This window comes from Stegodyphus dumicola, chromosome 6, assembly GCF_044657685.1.
Source record: "Stegodyphus dumicola isolate Sdum_Otavi_A_Nest chromosome 6, ASM4465768v1".
In the NCBI taxonomy this organism is placed as follows: Eukaryota; Metazoa; Arthropoda; class Arachnida; order Araneae; family Eresidae; genus Stegodyphus; species Stegodyphus dumicola.
In genome coordinates, this window is record NC_140773.1 from 72943405 (window position 1) to 72962918 (window position 19514).

Sequence of the window (19514 nt, forward strand, 5' to 3'; positions counted from 1 at the left end):
GAGAGGGTTTCTGCAATAAAGAGTATTTATTAATCTATTAGTATTGAAAAAATAATAACTTTTTTATCTGCAAAATCCCCCCCAAAAAAAGAAAAGAAAAGAAAGAAAAAAAAAAGAAAAGAATTGACTGTTTATATAGCACACTTTATAAGTTAAGCGATGTTTGTTATTACAATTTTCTGTTTATTGTAAGATGCATACATAAAGACAGGTGTGTAAATAATGGCATTTTAATATATCAGAATGATAAATGATAAAATGGTTGCACATTTATCCTCTTTTACAAAAGAGCTGATTATATGATACTTTGTAATACGATGTGACAATCATATGTGCAAATAATATGTGAATTTATATGCTGATGCCTTTCTATTCATTTGCATAGACAAAGAAAAATTCAGTAGAATTTTGCAATTATTTATTGGTTAGCTAATATTACTTCCTTTTACGAAGTAAAAAGGAAGTATTGTAATCGCGAAAAGTTTCAGGTAGCATATTTCAACGAAAATATCCATTTTGACCGCTATCGAATGCAATTTAACGATGTTTTTGCGTGATATCTGTACGTAAGGACAGAATAAAATACTCTTTTCCTTCAAAAAAATTACTGCTTTAAAATTAATTCTGAAGAGAATTTTTCGTGGCATCTGTACATACATACACACATTCGTACATACATGCGTACGTACGTACGTATCTCGCATAACTCAAAAATGAGTAGCCTCAGAACGTTGAAATTTTGTATATAGTACTGCTATAACATGCAGATGTGCACCTCGTATTTTGGTTGCAATCGGCCGAAACCAAACGTATATAAATATATTTATATATATATCCACTCTGTTACCCGGCTCAGTGATCTCAGTTTCTTTACTCTTATATGTTTGTAAATTGCACATTTTTTGTTTTAAAAATGATTGAATTGTGTTGTTTTTATCTTCCGGTTAAGGTTTTTATGCCCTTAGTAAATCTGTATGCAATATTTTTAGAATTATCAACAATTTTAAAGCTGTTTAAGTACCGCTAAGCCTTTTTTTATGGCGGCCATTGATTGTTTACATTTGAAACAGCATACTAGTGGATTTGTGCCAATCTAGAGAAACTTAGCTTCGCAACAACAAAGATAATGCATTCATTTATTATTGCCAATTAAATCATGCTTAATTCTTTCTGGAATTTTTTCGAGGAAATAAGCGTTTGAGATTTACTTCGTAAATTTTAATACAGATATTTTGAGTTTTTATGTATTTTTGACTTCTCGCGAATTGAGAACTGAATTAATTGAATGAGAAATATTCAATCGTCTGTGAAAAACTTTTTTTTTTTTTTTTTTTTTTTTCTTAATTTCTTTTATACATAGTTCTAGCTTTATTATAGTATTTGAATAGAACATGTGGAAACGATTAGATAATTCTTTAAATGATATACATTTTGTGCATTCTGAGTTCTAATATGAATGAAATATAATACTGTTAAGTAAACCTAGCACCAGAATGTCGCTATGGTAACTAAAGTGAATTTTAAAGAATGCATTTATTCTATTGTGGTTTATGCGCTGTCGTCGAAGTAGGTTTAATTCAATCTAATAAGTTTAAATAAAATGGAAAAAAAAAAAAAGTTGCATATAATTTAATATTCCATACAAGGAAGTCATGTGGTGTACACATTAGATTTTTTTTTGTTTTGAAAATTAAATGACTTACCTTTTCTTCAACAGATAATTTCATAAAGATTATTCAAATACATAAGTGGCTACATAAATGAATGACCATAAGAATATTGTTTTAATAAAAATATTTATCTGATAATAAATATTTCAGTTATGAAACTAGAGAATCTAGCCATTCCCTTGTCAGAACTTAATCCGCAGATTTGCCAGTTGAATATGTTACCCATTTACACCACGATAGTATGCATAGGAGGGAATGTGATATTTCTTTATATTTTACCTAATTAACCTTTTAACTGTAAAATTATTTTGATGATTTGGGTGCATAAATTGTCATTTTTTATTGCAAAAATCAAATGTTTGCCACGTAATCAAAAAATTTTTTAAATGTCGCCCACTTTGAACATAAACCTCTACCCTTTGAAACCTTCAGTAAAGTGCTGTCATATATTGAATTGAAGCCAAAATAAACTTCTCATGTTATATATTTGGGTATACCAATATGATGCACTAAAAAAAAAGTTACCCTGAGTAATACTCGGGCATGACATTTGGACCACCAGTGCTGTGCCCGAAATTATTTCAGGCATGACATTTAAAAGGTTAAAGGGTGACTGGGAAAAGCCATTAGTTTTATTTGACCAAATCTGACTCCCAATTTAGTTCGGGTGCCACTGTTAAGTTAAATTGTTTTGTCATAACTATAATGTGAGTAATGTTGGAATTAAAAACCACAGATATTCTATTTGCCAGCTGGATAAGATAACTACTCATACCATGCATAGAGGGATGAAATAATTTCCTGAAACTATTAACATATTAAGACCACATGAAGAATATGCCATATAAAAATTTTCCTTGAAGTAACTTATTTATAACAAGCTAATCCCATATATTATCAACTTAAATTCATTGGACTTCTTAGATCCCGTGCGGTTATAATATATCAAATAATGGTAGATTAATGTATCTTAATAAGCCAGTCTTAATAAGTTAATTAGGGTGCAATAGCACAACTCATCCAAAGGTGAAAATATAGAAAATGCAAAGTCAAAGGTTAACCACAGTGCTTTACTTCGCAGACATAATTTCTGAGTAAGGAATTTGCATGAAATGAAATAATTTTTGCATTTAAACTTGTATTCCATAATAAGATAACTTGAAATTAATGTCAGTAATTACTGAGAGAATTATATTTTTGTAGTGTAGTTTGCATGAAATAAGATCACAGTCAAATGATGGGGAAATGTGTTCAAATAGATATTCCTAGAACTTAAACTGTGCACTATAAACTATGTCGCTTGTGTGTACTATGATTGGTCTAAAGATGTCTGAAGACTTGCCCCTTCTGATGAAGTCAAATGAACCTGAATGCGTTTCAACCGAGGACCAAAGAATGGTTTTCTCTGTTGAGTTAGAGGTGGTAGACGATACCGGTTTTCTTAAACCAATATTGTACGCACTATTGTAGATAAGATCCAGTGATTGTAGAATAGGCATACAGATTACTGAATGCATGTTAGCTGACAAAAAAAATAAATAAATAAAAATAAAAAAATAAATATCTGGATATTATTAATTGAATTACAGACTACCTGATAGAAAAAATGCAATATTCACAAGGAGTACACAGCCAAATAATTTAAGTAAATTATCTGAAATGCAGGTTTCTTACATCAGTTATTCACATAAAAAGGAAAGAAATGTTAGATGAGTCAACAGTTGATACTCTCTGTATCTATGAGAAGCTGTTTTTCTTCTCAGAAGACATATGTTGTTGAACAGATGCCTGGCAAATGATGTCAAAGTCAGTTTTTGCAATCACACATTTTTAGTAGAGATTTGTTTTAGGCCTACCAATGACTGGTAGGGCCTACCAAACTACATCTACATATGTCAACTGTGAAAAGGATTTGGAGGTATGGATTGAAAATGGTGCCTGGGATACTGCTGCATAAATGTCAGCATGTTTGGAACAATGCACCTAAAGACATGCAATGGCAATTCTAAAAAAAAAATAATTGCTAATGTAATGCAGAATATACAAGCAGCTTTGAACGCTCCAAATCAGCAAGAATTTCTAGACGACTGGGCAAAAGTGGTTTGTAGTCATGCTACCCTTTACAAAGACTGTTTGCTACTGCAAAATTACCACTGCTAATGACTCTAATGATAGAACACAGCCTCTTGGATGAGTGGCTATACACTGATAAGCCTCACTTTAATTTTATGATTTACAGCCACAGAGAAAAAGTCTGAGAACTATGTGGAAACATGTCTAAATTTGCTGCAAGCATTAAACATTGTACTGCTAGAAAACATAGCATCTGGTCTGAGGTATCATCACAATGGACAGCCAGTTACCTCTGATTTATATCTGAGGCCAAAACCCAGCACAATGATATGTGGCTGAGTGCTGCAGCCTATTACAATACCCCATCATTAGCAGTTGCAAAATGTAGTTTTCCAGCTAGATACTGCCCAACTTCACACAGCAGTATCAGATACTGCACGTGGCAGATGAGCAAGGCTGTGATCTCCATACCTCATATCATCGTGTTGGGCATCATTAAGCATTAGAGATTGGCCATCGTTTGCCTGATCTGCCCCAGCCTCAACCAGAAGAATGGATGGCTGAAAGTACAAAGTCAACCATCCCTCAACACTATCTGCATGCTGATTTCATCCATAAAACTGTTTGCAAGAGATCATCCTACTTTTTACCAATCACTCTGTATATTCAAACATGGTATTACTTTTTTTTTTAAATTAAAAATCACTTATTTTTATATGCATTCTCTGTCTATCTGCCAATTTCCAACACATTTTATTCCCTTTTTCATGATGCCTTTTTTTTTTTTTTTTTGTGCCGCACAGTGTATACTTAAAAGTAATATCATCTTGTTAACTAATAATGCCAAAGGGATATCACATTCCATATCACAATCTTTCTCTCTGTGTTAAAATGAAATGTCTGCTTCTTTTTTCAGCCAACAGCCAATTTCAATATGAAAGTACTCAGGATTTTCCTAAAATAAGATGTTTATCACAAATAAAACAAAAGAGGGGATCATCCAAATACAATATAATAAGAATTAATATCATCAAATTCCTTTCAATACTTATAATTAAAAACAATAAAAATAGCTTCATATTCAATATATTTCATAGACACATAATAAGTGTAATAAAATTTCAAAACAGATTACAAAAACAGAAAAGAATAACTACAAAAATAAAAATTTGGAATAAATTTCAATGTGAAATAAAAATCCTTCTTTATGCAATAAAAACATTATAAGCTACTTAAACACAGGTCTAGCAGAGCATATATATTGAAGAAGATACATTAGATGAGGTGGAAATATTGTTCACTAAAATTCATCAGTACTCAGTAACAATCCAAATTACTTAAGAATTTCCATTAGATGGAGAAACTGTTAGCAATAATGGAACAATGACTAATTAAAAAAGATGTACAATACCTAAAACTAAACAAAAATCTTGCACAAAAATTATTGACTGCTGCTTCAAAATTTAGCATATGAATTTTATTTTACCCTGAATAAAAGTTTTAAAAGTGTCATAAGTAAATATTACCTATACTCTTCTTGACCTGCTGTGTCTAAAATGTCTAAAAGGCAAGTTTCACCGTCTATGACAACTTGTTTCCTATATGAGTCCTCTGCACACACACACACACAAAAAGCAAAACATTAAAATACATTTATAAAAGGAAGAGCAGAATAATACAGTGCAAACTTAAAATTTTGTTTTAAATATTAAAAAAAAACTATTCTCAATTCAAGGCACCTGTAATTAAATATTACTTTACAAAAGGATTCAGTAAATATAATTCAATAATTCGATATAATTAGTCAATTAAATAAACCATATTTTCTGAATAAATCAAAACTATCTGAAAGATTATATATAATTAATTCATTCATTAAACAGGTCCCAAATTTAGACTATTTCATGCCTAAAATTAAGAGCTCAATATACACAGTCATTTCTGGTAATGTTGCAAATGATCTGAGAAGTTTTAAACCTAAAAAACAATTTAAGTATTCCTTGAGAGAATTTTCTCCTTATTAGAACACGATTTCTCCCTTCTTTCAACACTCCCCCCCCCAAACACACACCCACGTAAATAGTAGGAAAACCTAATTAGGAGAGAAAATTCCCTTTTTAGAAACTGAAATATCATTACTTCTGTACAATTAAAGTGCATAAAAAGGTTACATGCAAAACAAAATTATAAATCTGTGACAAATTTGGTACTATTCCATTAGAGTGGTGTCAGTTAAAAATGTGCTACTTTTTTCCCCTTGGCCACCAATAGTTGTCTAGTATAAAATTATGAAATAATAATAGAATTCAAAAGACTAAAAAAATTAGTTCTGCAAAAAGTGAATTTTTTTTAATTTCATAATTTCATAATTCATAAAGAAAGGAAACTTTTCTTTTTAACTTTTTAATCTAGAATATTCTTCACGTAAATAAAAAAAAAAATAACAAAACAAAATGAAATTTGATCTAAACAGGTGGCATAAAGAATATTCTACGCATAAATTAAAAAAAATAATAAACAAATAAATAAAAAACAAAATTCAATCTAAACGGGTGGCGTATATAATATATTATAAGAAGAAATTCGATTTTTGAATATAACAGACACCACATAAATTCTATCAACTATGACTCTAAATTGTGGTTAATTGTTGTGTTCTGCTGATGTTTATTACTCTATTTAGCACTGCCCCACAATCGCTCCACAGTTTGCGTATGGCATCTGGTTTAGAGATCTACAAAATTATAACTGTGATTCACAGTGAAATGGTCATACCCAACATTTCTTAATTCCTCTTTCTTATGTCCTTTCCAGCAGTCTGAAAATATAATGCTGCTACTTGCAAAATTTTCCTGAATTGCAGTCATCAATGTTACAGCATGATGATCAGGAATGGGGACCAGAAAACAATCTTTGCTTTTCCCGGCATAAACTCCCCAATACCCATTGTTCCAGAAGAACACATCCAATGCTGTTTTTCTTCTTGTGAAAGGACTTTCATTTGTTTCTACAATTTTGTCGTCTCCACTGATCTTATTTATATCAAACTATTTGCACATACCTCCCACAAGTAGTTATGTCAATTTTATTGTCATATTATGGCTGATTTCTAACTGAAGTTAGCAAAATTTAGTTGGCATCAGTTCATAACACCACAGACAGATAAAAAGAATGACACTGAGGAAAGAAAGAGGCAAGCCTTTAAACCATGTTTGGTTTCTCAATCCCCTGTTTTATTATTACAACATACGTAACAACACCATACAGGAGCTATGTTTGAGTCAAAAGTTACTTTATCGAATGATTTTAGGAAGAAAATCAATTGCTATGAATTATTTCTTTTCCTGAAGGAATCTTATAAAAGCCTGTTCGTCATTAGGCAATTGCCAAATTGTGTAGCCCATCATACTAAAAAAAAATGGCAAAATATGAAGAGAGGGAAAAAAAAAATCATGACGATATTTCAAGTGAAAACAAGTAATCTTGAGCCTCAATATTTCAAACTTTAAATTCTCGAGGCATGATATTTGTTGTGTTGTTGTAACACTGTTTTCTTCTAATTTTTTTCTTTATTTTTAACTGATGCCGCTCTAACGGAATAGTACTTAAATTTTTCTACATCAAAGTTCATATACTAAAGAAAAACTGAACGCTGATATAGTTTACACATTCTGAAACAGCACTGATATATTACAAAATTAGTTATTTTAATAATATTCTATATTAAAAATATTTTATATTAAAAAGTTACCTATTGTAGGATCATATTCATCAACAAAGCTGGAAAACAAAAAAGCACATGATTAAAAATTATAAATAAAATTTATGAGCTTAACCTCATCAAAACAGTATAGAAATAATTATAATATTCAATTATCAAATATGATCAAAATGTAATAATATTCATTCATTGCATCATGAAAACAGAGACAGTAATTTTTAGTAAAGACTATTCAAAACTTTAATTGTGAATTCCACAATTTTTATTGAATAGTTGAAAAATGAAGACTTAACATAAAAATGATGCATATAGTATGATAAAATCTAGCACAAAAATCAAATAATATATCAAAAATATACTGAATGCACAAAAATGTTGGGAAGCATTATAAACACCAACTGATCATAAAACTACAATTGTAGCCACAAGTTATAACTTACTGTACACGTTTGCTTAATTTAAACACATTATCCATTTTTTCTATCATGTCCAACTTTTGCAAAGCTAGTATAGATAAATCTCACTTGCTCACAGAAAAAATATAGCGTATTTAGTGCCTGGACTTAGAGCATGTGTTAATTTTAGTGAATAAAAATACATGCCTATGAAAGACTGATGATTTAATACTGTTGACAAGATGAAAGACTGATGATTCAATACTACTGAATGAAAATTACAATGCTTCCAATTTTCACAGAAAGGTAGTGCCACTACTTATACATATCAAGAAAAAATCCATAAATAGCTGTCATCTACAGATCAGTGATTCATATAAGATATGATCTATGCCTCATTGAATTTCTACTCACTTTTGCCTCAATGCACTGAGCTCATTAAATATGCCCTTCAATTCATCAGAAATGTATGTTCTCAAAATCATAAAGACTCAACAAACTAATATCTATGTTAGTTAGTTAAATATATTAGACATACCTCTAAATATAATATGCTCACTAATTTTACAGTTGCACTTTCAAACATTGGGGTGTATAATGCAGGAAGATTAAATAGGATCCCAAAAGTTTGCTGAAAAGGTATGGAGTATTTAGCTCCCCACCTTAAGCATGCTTTTAGTCCAGCTGCTAAATATAGCTGCATGTTTTAGTGCTGCTGCTCCATGACAAATACTTGCTGATGGAAACTATGGTATTTCCAGTTCTCATTGATAGATACTACCATTGCTACCAATAGATGGCTGCAGGCTGATAGACTTAATATGAACATACAACCTTGTGAACTATTCTAACTGTATTTAAACATACAGTTACACATTGTTACATTCATACATACAAGTCCTTTTTAAGCTATTCAGTTGCTGTGGAACTTTTTCCTCCTTTCAGCTTAAAAAGTATTTTGAGGCAAGCTTTCCTAGAGTTACATAAAGTGGTAGTCCTTTCTTCTCCATGAAGGGTTAACTTTCTAACATCTGCTCCAGAATCAATTTTATGTACTCAAGGAACATTTTCCTTACTTCTCATTAATTAAGTTACTGGAAAAATTTATACACAAAGAGTTTTAGTCTTTATTTTATTGATCTTATTCCTCATCATCATACCGATTCAGTCCTTAACACATTGACTACCAATCACTAGAGTTAGATTGATAGTTATTGCCACCCATATGGAAGTAAATTGTGTCCAGATGCCAACATACTTATTATAAGAAATATGATTTAAAAATATAATAAAAGATAATTATGTGATCCCTAAGTATTATTTAAGCCTTTCATTAAAGAATTTTTTAATTACGTGCCAGTGCGTGATTGGGACTACATGTCAAAATTTTACCCAAATGGTACATTACGCGCTGGCACGCGGAATGTAAAAAATAAATTTAAATAAGAAAAATAAGTGACAGTACGCATTATTTTTATGTCAATATGTATTACAGACAATTATACATATTACAAAGGAATTTATGACAAGAAAATTACAAAGACATTATACAGATACATCTACAATGTTATTTGTGTATTATCTTTGAACAATCTAAGCAGTACCCAGGAGATCCTTCACAAAATTTGCGAACATATATTGTATCTTTACGTTTCCCTTGGGAATAGCAACTTTTGCACTGCTTTCTTAGAATTTTTCCTTCTTTTTTTCTGCCCGTGTACTCAACACATGTTCAGATTCAGACTGATCACACACAGGAGCACAAAGAACAGATGGCTGTTTCAGTAAACTTCGTATTATGGAAAAACGGTAGTCATACAGTGATGTATTTTCATTGGAATACTTATTATAGATAAAGTGGGAACTGTTCATCATTATTTGCAAAATATGCACAAATATTTTCGTGGGCCACCTAATTGTTTTTCTCTTACAAGGATAATAAGCAAGCATCTGATCTTGCTTATCAATAACGGCCATAAATTTATTATATTGAATTACAGGTAGAGATTGATTTAATTTCTCTTTTGTTTACCTCATACTAAAATTTCCACCATATCATGTTTATATTCATTGGAAATGTAAGTGACATCTCTCTTATCCTGCCACTTTGCAATCATCACACCATTAGCATACTTTGCTACAGTTTTTTATTTTTTGTTTACCTCTTTCAAAAATGTCTGTTCTTTCTGATTGTCCCAGTGCAATGAGTTTTCAGATCAACAAGACATTTTGACAGTTCATAGCCGTTATAATAATTGTCCATAAATATGCTATGTCCTACATCCAGCATTCCCTCGAGTAAATTCATAACGACTTTTTTTGCATGTTCTTTTTCACCAGAATCATTCAACATGCCTGTATATATCATAAATTTCAAAACCATACCATCAGGGTTTGTGATCACGTACAACTTGATACCATATTTGTGACGTTTATTTGGTATATACTGTCTGAATATACGCCATCCACGCCACAATACCATCGATTCATCTAAACTAATCTCACGCCCTGGGTAATATATTTCAGATACTCGCACGTTGAACAAATTCACCATATATCTTACTTTATACAGTCGATCCTTTGGAAGCTCTGTATTCTGATCTGGGATTTTTGAGAAGTGCAATGCCCTCAGTAACAACAAAAACCGATTCCTGCTCATATTTTCTGAAAATACACGTAAACCAAACAGTGAATCTGTTTTCCAATAATCTCGTATACGGTTAATTCATATAGTTCCCGTATGTATGATCAATCCCACAAATACCAAGAGTTCCTCTTTTGTGGTGCTCTTCCAAGCATTGATGCGAGAATGTTTCTTTTTTTCCTTGCGAAAAAATACTTTATGAGCATAATCATTAGTTTCAGCAACTATTTCTTCCAAGATACCATCAGTGGAAAAAAATGATGAAAGAAATCTATAGGATTGTTACCTGAAACAGGTTGAAGCAAACACTCGGATTTTATGAAAGGAAATGTTTTCATTGATGTCAACTCGTTTTCCCAAATAACGTTTTCTGCCATAGTTGAATCATCCTGCTGACATGCAGCTTCTTGCACAATGCGTTCTTCATCATCATCAGAATCCGAAATATAATGGGTACCAGTCGGAGGAACGAATTCTTCGTCACTGTCACAACTTAAATCGCTCGGGTACTCATCCGATAGCTCAGCCAACAAATTTGCTATTTCATCATCCGTAAGAGCCTTTTTATATTGAACTTTTCTTTTTGGGGGGCGCAAAGGCCCAGCACTATCATCTCTATAACTAAAAGATTATTTTTTCAATAAAAATAAAACAATAATTTCAAAACCGCGATTATTTATACGTAGTTTCTAATTTTCACTCCATGCCAATATCGGAAGAAATGCTGTGCATGCAATGCCAAATGAACTGGAGAATGAATAACAAGTATAGGATTTTCCTGTGCCAGCGCGTGACTGGCTGCTGAGACATCACCCCACATCACGCGCTGACGCTTGATTGGCTCCTTGCTGATAACAAAACGTCACGCACTGGCGTGTGATTGGCAGTCAATGTGTTAAACTGATCACTTCTTAGGCAACTGAAGCACATATAATTGTTTTAATAGCATGTTACTACTATAAAGGGTCACAATTAGTTAACCTGTTATCATGAACATCATTATGGTACATTTCACATGGCTTAAGACAGCGGTTCTCAATCTTTTGATTAATGCGTACCATCTAAATAATTGAAAAACTTAAGTACCACCACTACATTTTACAATAATTATTTTTCAGTTTCTCAAAGGTTTTAAAAAAAAAAAAGTGTATTTTGCCTTTTTTTTTTTTTTACAACCTGTTGGCTATTTGTATTAAATATACACACATAAAAAATGTTCGATTGAAAATTGGTTACCATTTTATTATCAAAATGTAAGTTATAATACTTTAATAATTCTAAAATTTAGTGTGGAATTTCGGCCTGTTTAAGAGAGATAAATTTCTTTATGTCTGGTTTAATTTCACTTAGTTTTAACTGTAAATTAGGATATACTTTTAATTTTATTCTTTATTTATTATTCAAATACAACATGGAAGAAAACCCTTGTTCCCACATATAGGTTTTGCAAAAAGGCAATAAAAATTTAATGCCTTTATTTGAAATGCCTTTAACCCTTTGTTGCATCATGTCCATTCTAGTAGACAAAAGTTTAAATTTGTTATTCTTCTGTAAATGCCTTAACAGATTCCATTCCTGTGTTTATTCATTCTATATTATTAGAAATTTCAACTGTCGATCATAGATAGCTGTATAGCATCACTCAGCTCACTAAGCATTGCTATTTGGAAAATGGCTGCTACTTCTGTTTCCAAGTTAGTACAATTTCTCATAGTAAACATTAGATAATACTGCTTACATTTTCTTATACTGCCATTTCCTATTAATAATTAGTAATTTTAGACATTTTATTTTAAATGTCAGTTTGAGAAAATTTTGGAGTGGGTAGATAAAGATCTACCGAAAAGAGTGAATTGAAACCCAAATGTACTGCTTATCAAGTCAAAACACCATTGGAAATGTTTATACAGTCAAAAGTCGTTAATTTGGACACCCATAATCTGGAATGATCTATAATCCGGACCTAAAACCTAAAAACTTTCTACGCATGCGCCGCATTGACACATACGCATAGGCGTTTCCATGTGCGTGTAAGACCTTTACAACTGCGCAAGTGCAGAATACGTTTTCGCGTGCGCGTTTAATGTATAACGGACGGTATAAGCTAAAATTATCTAATTATCTATTTCAGTTAATGTTGATGATTGCGTTGCTCCTTAATCTTCGAATTGGATGCGGCTTATTATTTTTTGCAGACTGTAAGAGCAGTTTTATAAAAGTAAACTTGAACTTTCGATTATGTCAAATAGAATTTTCGATGCTGGAGCTCCCAAAGGATCTACAAAACAAAAGTATGTTTCGATGTCCATCAAACAAAAAGTGGAATTGCTGCAAAAAATGGATAAAGACATGAAGAAGGTGACAGAGAGGTTAGTGAAAACGAAAAAATTTCGATTGACAAGTTAGTCGGTATTCTCGGCACAGCAATTACGGGACTTGAACAGCGGAACTTTGTAACTGAACAAGAAATTACGTCTGTTTATAGAATTAAAGAGAAAGTATTATCACATAAAAGGAAGCAACTTAAACAACTTACATTGAAAGAAATGTTTAATAAAGTAAACAAATAAATATTAAGCTTTTTTTTTTTTGTAAATTTTGATACCCTTTAAATTCTTTATTTCATAAATTACGGTTTCATATTTTTAATTTTAGAATTTCTGCATGCCATCTTACGAGATTTAAACTGATGATCTATAATCCGGAAAAATCGATAATCCGGAATCGCCGAAGTCCCGACGGGTCCAGATAAACGACTTTTGACTGTATTTGGCAAGGAATTTCTAGAACATTTGACATTTTAATCCAATAGGTACAGGTTACAAAATCATAGCAAAATGAATTCAATCACAATCGACAAAATGAAGGTATTTTGGGGGATCTGTATGTACATATCAGTTGTAGATTTACCATTTAGAAGATGGTAATGATCACTGCAAACAAGGCAGGAAATGATTTCAAATGCAATGATCGTAAATCGTTGGGAAGAGATTTGTATGCATGTACATATAGGCATGCTGTCCACTATAGTGAACAAACTGCAGCAATTATTTAAAACGAAATTTGAATAAAATTATTTTTTATTATTATTACTAAGGTTATTTTACGTAGAAAAAGTATAAACATTTTTGTTTAATTTCTCTAAATTATTTGTATGCAACAAAGGGTTTTAAATTCCTTCCCCCCCCCCCCAGGTTCAGCCAAAACATAACACAGCTTTTATTTTTAAAATCTTTAGTTAGAGTTTGATCACAGGAAATTTCTATCAATTGTTCTTTTTCTTCAGGAGACTTTTTAATTTAAAAGTTAAAATATGTTTGTTTCTTTGCATATCACCTATTTTTCTCTTGCATACAACCAGTTGAGAATCGCTGGCTTAAGATCACTTTAAAATATCATGTACCTGAGTCAAATGGGAAAAAAGCATACCTATATTTTAGGGCTGCTATCTAGTGAAAACAAGCTATATAACTAATATTCATCACCACAGAACAAATTTTACATAAAAAGCATCCTAGAATCTGCAATCCAAACTTATGTTGATGGATGATTTTACTTATATGAGACCTTTACTCATAATAGTATATGCAGTGTTAAACACAACCTTCCACATCTGCTGTTACAACTATTTTTTGTTCCTTAAAATTTTGAATTTCTTTCTTCTTTTTCTGGAAGCTACACAATGTGAATTTTATTTCCCAAATTTTGTTAATTGGGAGTGATTCGTGTGCACAGTTTGATACTCTAGCTCACAGAGACTTCAACAAGCAGGGAATTCTCTTTTAAAGGTTAAGTATCAACATCACACACAGCATACCAAAATCAATAGAGATGTTTTACTGTTTATTTAATATAATGACTTTTCTCATTTGACTATAACATGATATAAAGGCTACAATTTTATCATGGCTTGCAGCACACAACTGCACTTGTTGTTGGCACAGTTCTCGGACACCTTATAAATGACAATAAGAGTTTTCTCAGCTTCGTTCCAGTTTTGAAGGCAAATTCCCCATGAGTCTGATCTGAGGGTATGATATGATATGATAGTATATTCCTGGCTGATCTGAGGGTCTCCTAACACTTTATCTTTGGAGTAGGAGGAAAACAATCTGACACATAAATGAGAAAAGGGAGAATGAAGTGTAAAGGCTATAAACCACGAATCTTGTTGAAACTGGATTACCACTAAATCATAGCAAAATTTTATTTCTTTAAAGCATTTTACATATAAAAATTTATTTAGACATGGGAAACACACAGTAGTAAACCTAAGAGAAGGACATAGAGTGGATGGACAAAAATATGGAAACACCTTGTGAAATGCATGTTTGAAAAGAAAGATTGATTTTAATGAAATATGTAGGTGGCGCTGGCGTTTTTGACTACAGACGCCACCTATACAACTTCGTAAATGTGCTAAACAGTTCAGTTGTTGTCGGAGTACTATTATGTGAGGTTGTCATTGCATTATGTCAGAGTTAACAGACTTCGAACGTGGGCAAATTGTTGGAGCACGTATGGTAGGTGCTTCCGTAAGCAAGGTAGCCGAGGTGTTTAGTGTTTCAAGAGGTACTGTATCGAAGATTTATTCCGCATATTTGAAAAGCAGGAAAACATCATCTGCTAAATCACAGCGCTGACGAAAGTGTGTCCTGAGTGATCGTGAGAGACGATCATTAAGGGCACTTGTGACAAAAAATAAGAAGACCACAGCTGCAAAAGTTACTGCTGAAATGAATGTTGTGTTACCGAACCCTGTGAGTACCAAAACAATTAGAAGGGAGCTTCATAAACAGGGAATTGCTGGCCGTGCTGCAATTGAGAAGCCACTCATCAGTGATGCTAATGCCCGTAACAGGAAAAGGTGGTGTTTAAGTCATAAAGCCTGGACTATAGAGCAGTGGAAGCGAGTAATATGGTCTGACGAGTCTTCTTTCACATTGTTTCCCACTTCTGGCCGAGTTTACATCTGGAGAACGCCATCTCAAGTCTATAATACAGACTGCTTGTTGCCAACAGTGAAACATGGCGGGGGTTCTGTTATAGTTTGGGCAGCCATATTGTGGTTCTCTGCTAGCCCCGTGATAACTGTGTCAGGGCACATGACTGCCAAGACTTATGTGAACATTTTGGCCGATCAAGTTCATCCCATGGTACAAACTTTGTTCCCCGATGGTGCTGGTGTTTTCCAAGACGACAAAGCCCCTGTTCACACAGCTCACATTGTCCAGGACTGGTTTTCTGAGCACGAGGATGAGTTGTCCCATCTCCCCTGGCCACCACAGTCACCAGACCTGAATATTATCTAACCTTTGTGGTCTACATTGGAACGGAAAGTGCGTTCTCGTTATCCACCGCCAACATCGTTATCTGAACTTGCCACCGTTTTGCAGGAAGAATAGTATAATATTCCCTTGGCAAACATACAGGAACTGTATTTATCCATTCCGAGAAAACTGCAAGCTGTTTTGGATGCCAACGGGTTTCCTACACCATATTAAGCAAAGAAACATGTTTTTTAAAGGTGTTTCCATATTTTTGTCCAACCCCTGTAACTAGTTGTAATGCTTTTTTTCCAGATCAACTTTTTGCTCAGTGGCAGTGTGCACAAATTTCACTTTCTGAACGACTATGTATGACTGAATGGCTTCGATTTACAACAAAAAGGATTTTAAAAGCATTTAATTCTACATTTTAATACATGTTAAATTGCTTTGGATATCAATAATCTGTTGGTTTATTTCCAGAAATTAACACAAAAATGCAGAATATGAGCTTTTAATTTGCATGGAAGAAAACTAAATGTCAGCAATGTTCTCAAAATAAATTCAGAGCAATATAGCACTGTTAATTTCAGATCATAAACAAACTCTAAAACTACAGATTACATTAATGTATGATAATGCATATACAAATACACAAACATGCAAAATTAAGAAGAATGTTAAAAAAAAAAAATTTCCACAAAACATTAACACTTACTGATTTTGTATAAGTTGTATAGTCAAGGCACTCTTTCCAACGCCTCCAGCTATATGAAAAAAAAAAAAAAAAAAAAGCATAAATGGATTTCATTCATGCACTAAAGCTAATAAACAAATGTCATGCTTTTATATATGGAAGTACATAACAGGATCCAATAAGTTTGGAAAGAATCCCCTCTTGGTAGTATGAGCATGCAATCAGGGCCGATGCTATACATTTTGCCACCAGGTGCAAACTCTGTGACTCCTAAATTCAGCCCCGCAGTTTCTTCCTAAATTCTAAAACCTTTGCCACCCCTAGATTCTGTCACTCTGTGCAATCACGCATGCTCTGGCCCCAACCTTGCATGTTATCTAAGTTAAGCAGCCTTGCATGTTAGCCTTGCATGTTATCTAAGTTCAGTACACTGCTTGAAATGTACTGAGCCATTCCTTCCCTCCATTTATCCATCTTAAATGATCTCAGACATTGCAAATTTCATGGCAAATGGCTTTTATCATATTAATATATCTGCATACTGATCCCTACTGAAATTTCCAATATTAAAGAGTCACACAATTTATTTTCAAGCAGGAAATATGAAAAATCAGTAAAAGCCATTGCCTGGATTCGAACTCCGGATCTCCTGCATGCATGCTTCCCATTGCAACAGGAAGGCAAGTACTAAAGAGGAAGAAATACTGTTCCTTGCCATAAATGCTAAGTTGTCTCTACATCTAATTTCTCACCTTGAACCTGCTATTTTCTCTCTTTTCCTCACACAAAAGCAAGTCTGCAAAGATGCCATATCAGCAAATAAAACAAAAACAATATTGAAATGCCATTACAGGTTGTTCAAAAAGATGGCTTCCAACAATCACTCCTGAAATGTTATGAAGAGCAGGAAAAGTGTATCATCACATAAGGAAATCTGAAATGTGCATCAATATTTTAACCTATTTGTAGTAACGAACTTTTACATGCCAGCTGCTTAAAAATTGACTGGCCATAGTGCAATTGGGGTGGCCACAGTGCAGTTTGTGAGCTGCATGCATCTCTCACCAGCAAGTGAGGTAGTTTTCATTGGGGAAAAAAAAAACATTTTATATATATATGAAATATGGTTAAATAAAACTAATCAATATCCAAAAAATAATTTATTTCTTTTTATAAAGTTATCAGACATTTCTTTCCATTTAAAACCTGTTTCACTACTAAATTAAAGGATGTAAATATGGAAATGAGGCTTTTGAAAAATCTTAGTTGCGACTCTCGAACTTACTAGAATTCCAGTATGTGACTCTTACTGATATGAAGTTTGGCCAGCCCTAATATATAAGGAATAGCAGCCAATGCAGCAGCTTTGATTATTCCATTATTGCTTTCCTTTTCAATATAACAAGGTGAGCTATCATTTTTTATTTCTCATGATATTGCTGGGATAAAACCTCGTATTAAATACTGAACAGTATAAAATTCAACTTACATTTCGTGACTGGTAAAAAATTTTTATGTTTTAGATCTTCTTAGGAAAATTAAATAGCAGCATTTGTTTGCAGAGAGTTTTAATTGCTTTTATCATTTAGAAACTTACCTAAATTTCTTTAATTAAAAAAATGAACTTTCACATCAGTCTTTGGCAAAATTAAATTATCCTTAAAAGACTAAGACTACTTTAACGAAAACTTATATCGGTAATTTTCATGTAGCAATAAAATTAATTTAGTTGGAGAAAATCAAATGATTAAATTTTTACAACATTGAATACTGAGATTTACTTCACAATGTAAAGAACAATTTATTTCAGCAACACTGCCTAATTTAGTGAATCATATTTTCAGGAACTCTGAATGTTTTTCCCACAATAATCAAAGTCACCATCCATTCACAAAAACTTTATTAAAAAAACTACAAAATGAGACTGCACTTTATGACTACCAAAACATTCAAAGATCATGTTTCAAGATGAAAAGTTTACAAACCATATTCTAATCTATGGGCTTCCACACTTTTTTGCTCTTTTCTGACAACTATTTAGTTTATTTTAGACTTTTCCTAGTGTGAGCTCTTGACACTTGTAATGGTATAAAGAACTCACATTGGGAAAGCCCTATCAACTGCAATACGGAATAAATTACTGTGCAACTGACAGTTGGAATAATTACATGTGTTCTTATTTGCAAATTTCTGCACTTGTATTTATTTTGAATTTAATAAAATAGCCATTCTTTCCATTTCTGTATACATCTTTAGAGTTTCCATTCTTAATTCTAATTAGATTCTGTATCAATGTTTACCTTTAATGCCAAGTGACACCCTATTAACCAAAAAGCACCCATCCTTTCCTTTTTAACACCTAGAAGGATCTTATCTGAAATCATATTAAAAAAAATAAATAATTAATTAATTAAAACCTTAAAAATATCCTGCCTCAGAAACTGAAGACAAAGAAAGGAAAGAATCTAAAAGCAACATTTATGACTCATGGCACCTTAGATAGTATTCCGCTGCACAAAACATGGTTTTTACTTTTCCACATATTTTCATGCACAGCCAACCTCAGAATGCTGCCATTCAAAAATAGCATACATTTTTAACATACTTTTCAAATTTAAATCAATCTGTTATTAAGAAGTTGAGCATTTTAAAAATAATATACTTCTTAATAATTTAAACTTCTATGTTCCTTTTTCAGGGCTTAATTTCTAAAATTAGAAGTGCCGAAGCCCTATGGAAGACCTTCAGCAAAGAGGAACAAAAATAAATAAATAAAATGACTATTAAACTCATTAATAATTTAAAGAATAGTTAATTATTATTAAATTAATTAATAGCTATTTAATTAATGCTTATAAATTATTTAATCAATAATTATATAATTAATTAAATATAATTTAATTGATAATTATTGCATAATTATTATTTATTGAAATTATTAAAATTAAATAAAATGTAAAGATATAAATTGAAATTTAATAAGCGATTTTCAATGTAATTTTATTGTTAAAATAAAATTTTCAAGGTAACATTTCTAGTGAAATTGT

The 19514-nt window shown here is 32.1% G+C and overlaps 1 protein-coding gene across 1 annotated transcript in view; it reads right to left on the reverse strand.

The window, feature by feature from the left end:
* Ras85D (GTPase ras-like protein 1) overlaps positions 1 to 19514 on the reverse strand; it is a 158168-nt gene that overhangs the window by 63416 nt on the left and 75238 nt on the right. Inside the window, exons 2-4 of the mRNA XM_085818519.1 lie at positions 16489 to 16537; positions 7495 to 7523; positions 5270 to 5354 (exon numbers count right to left, since the gene is read on the reverse strand). Of these exons, the coding sequence (XP_085674645.1) occupies positions 5270 to 5354; positions 7495 to 7523; positions 16489 to 16537 (163 nt within the window). The remainder of the gene's footprint in view (positions 1 to 5269; positions 5355 to 7494; positions 7524 to 16488; positions 16538 to 19514) is intronic.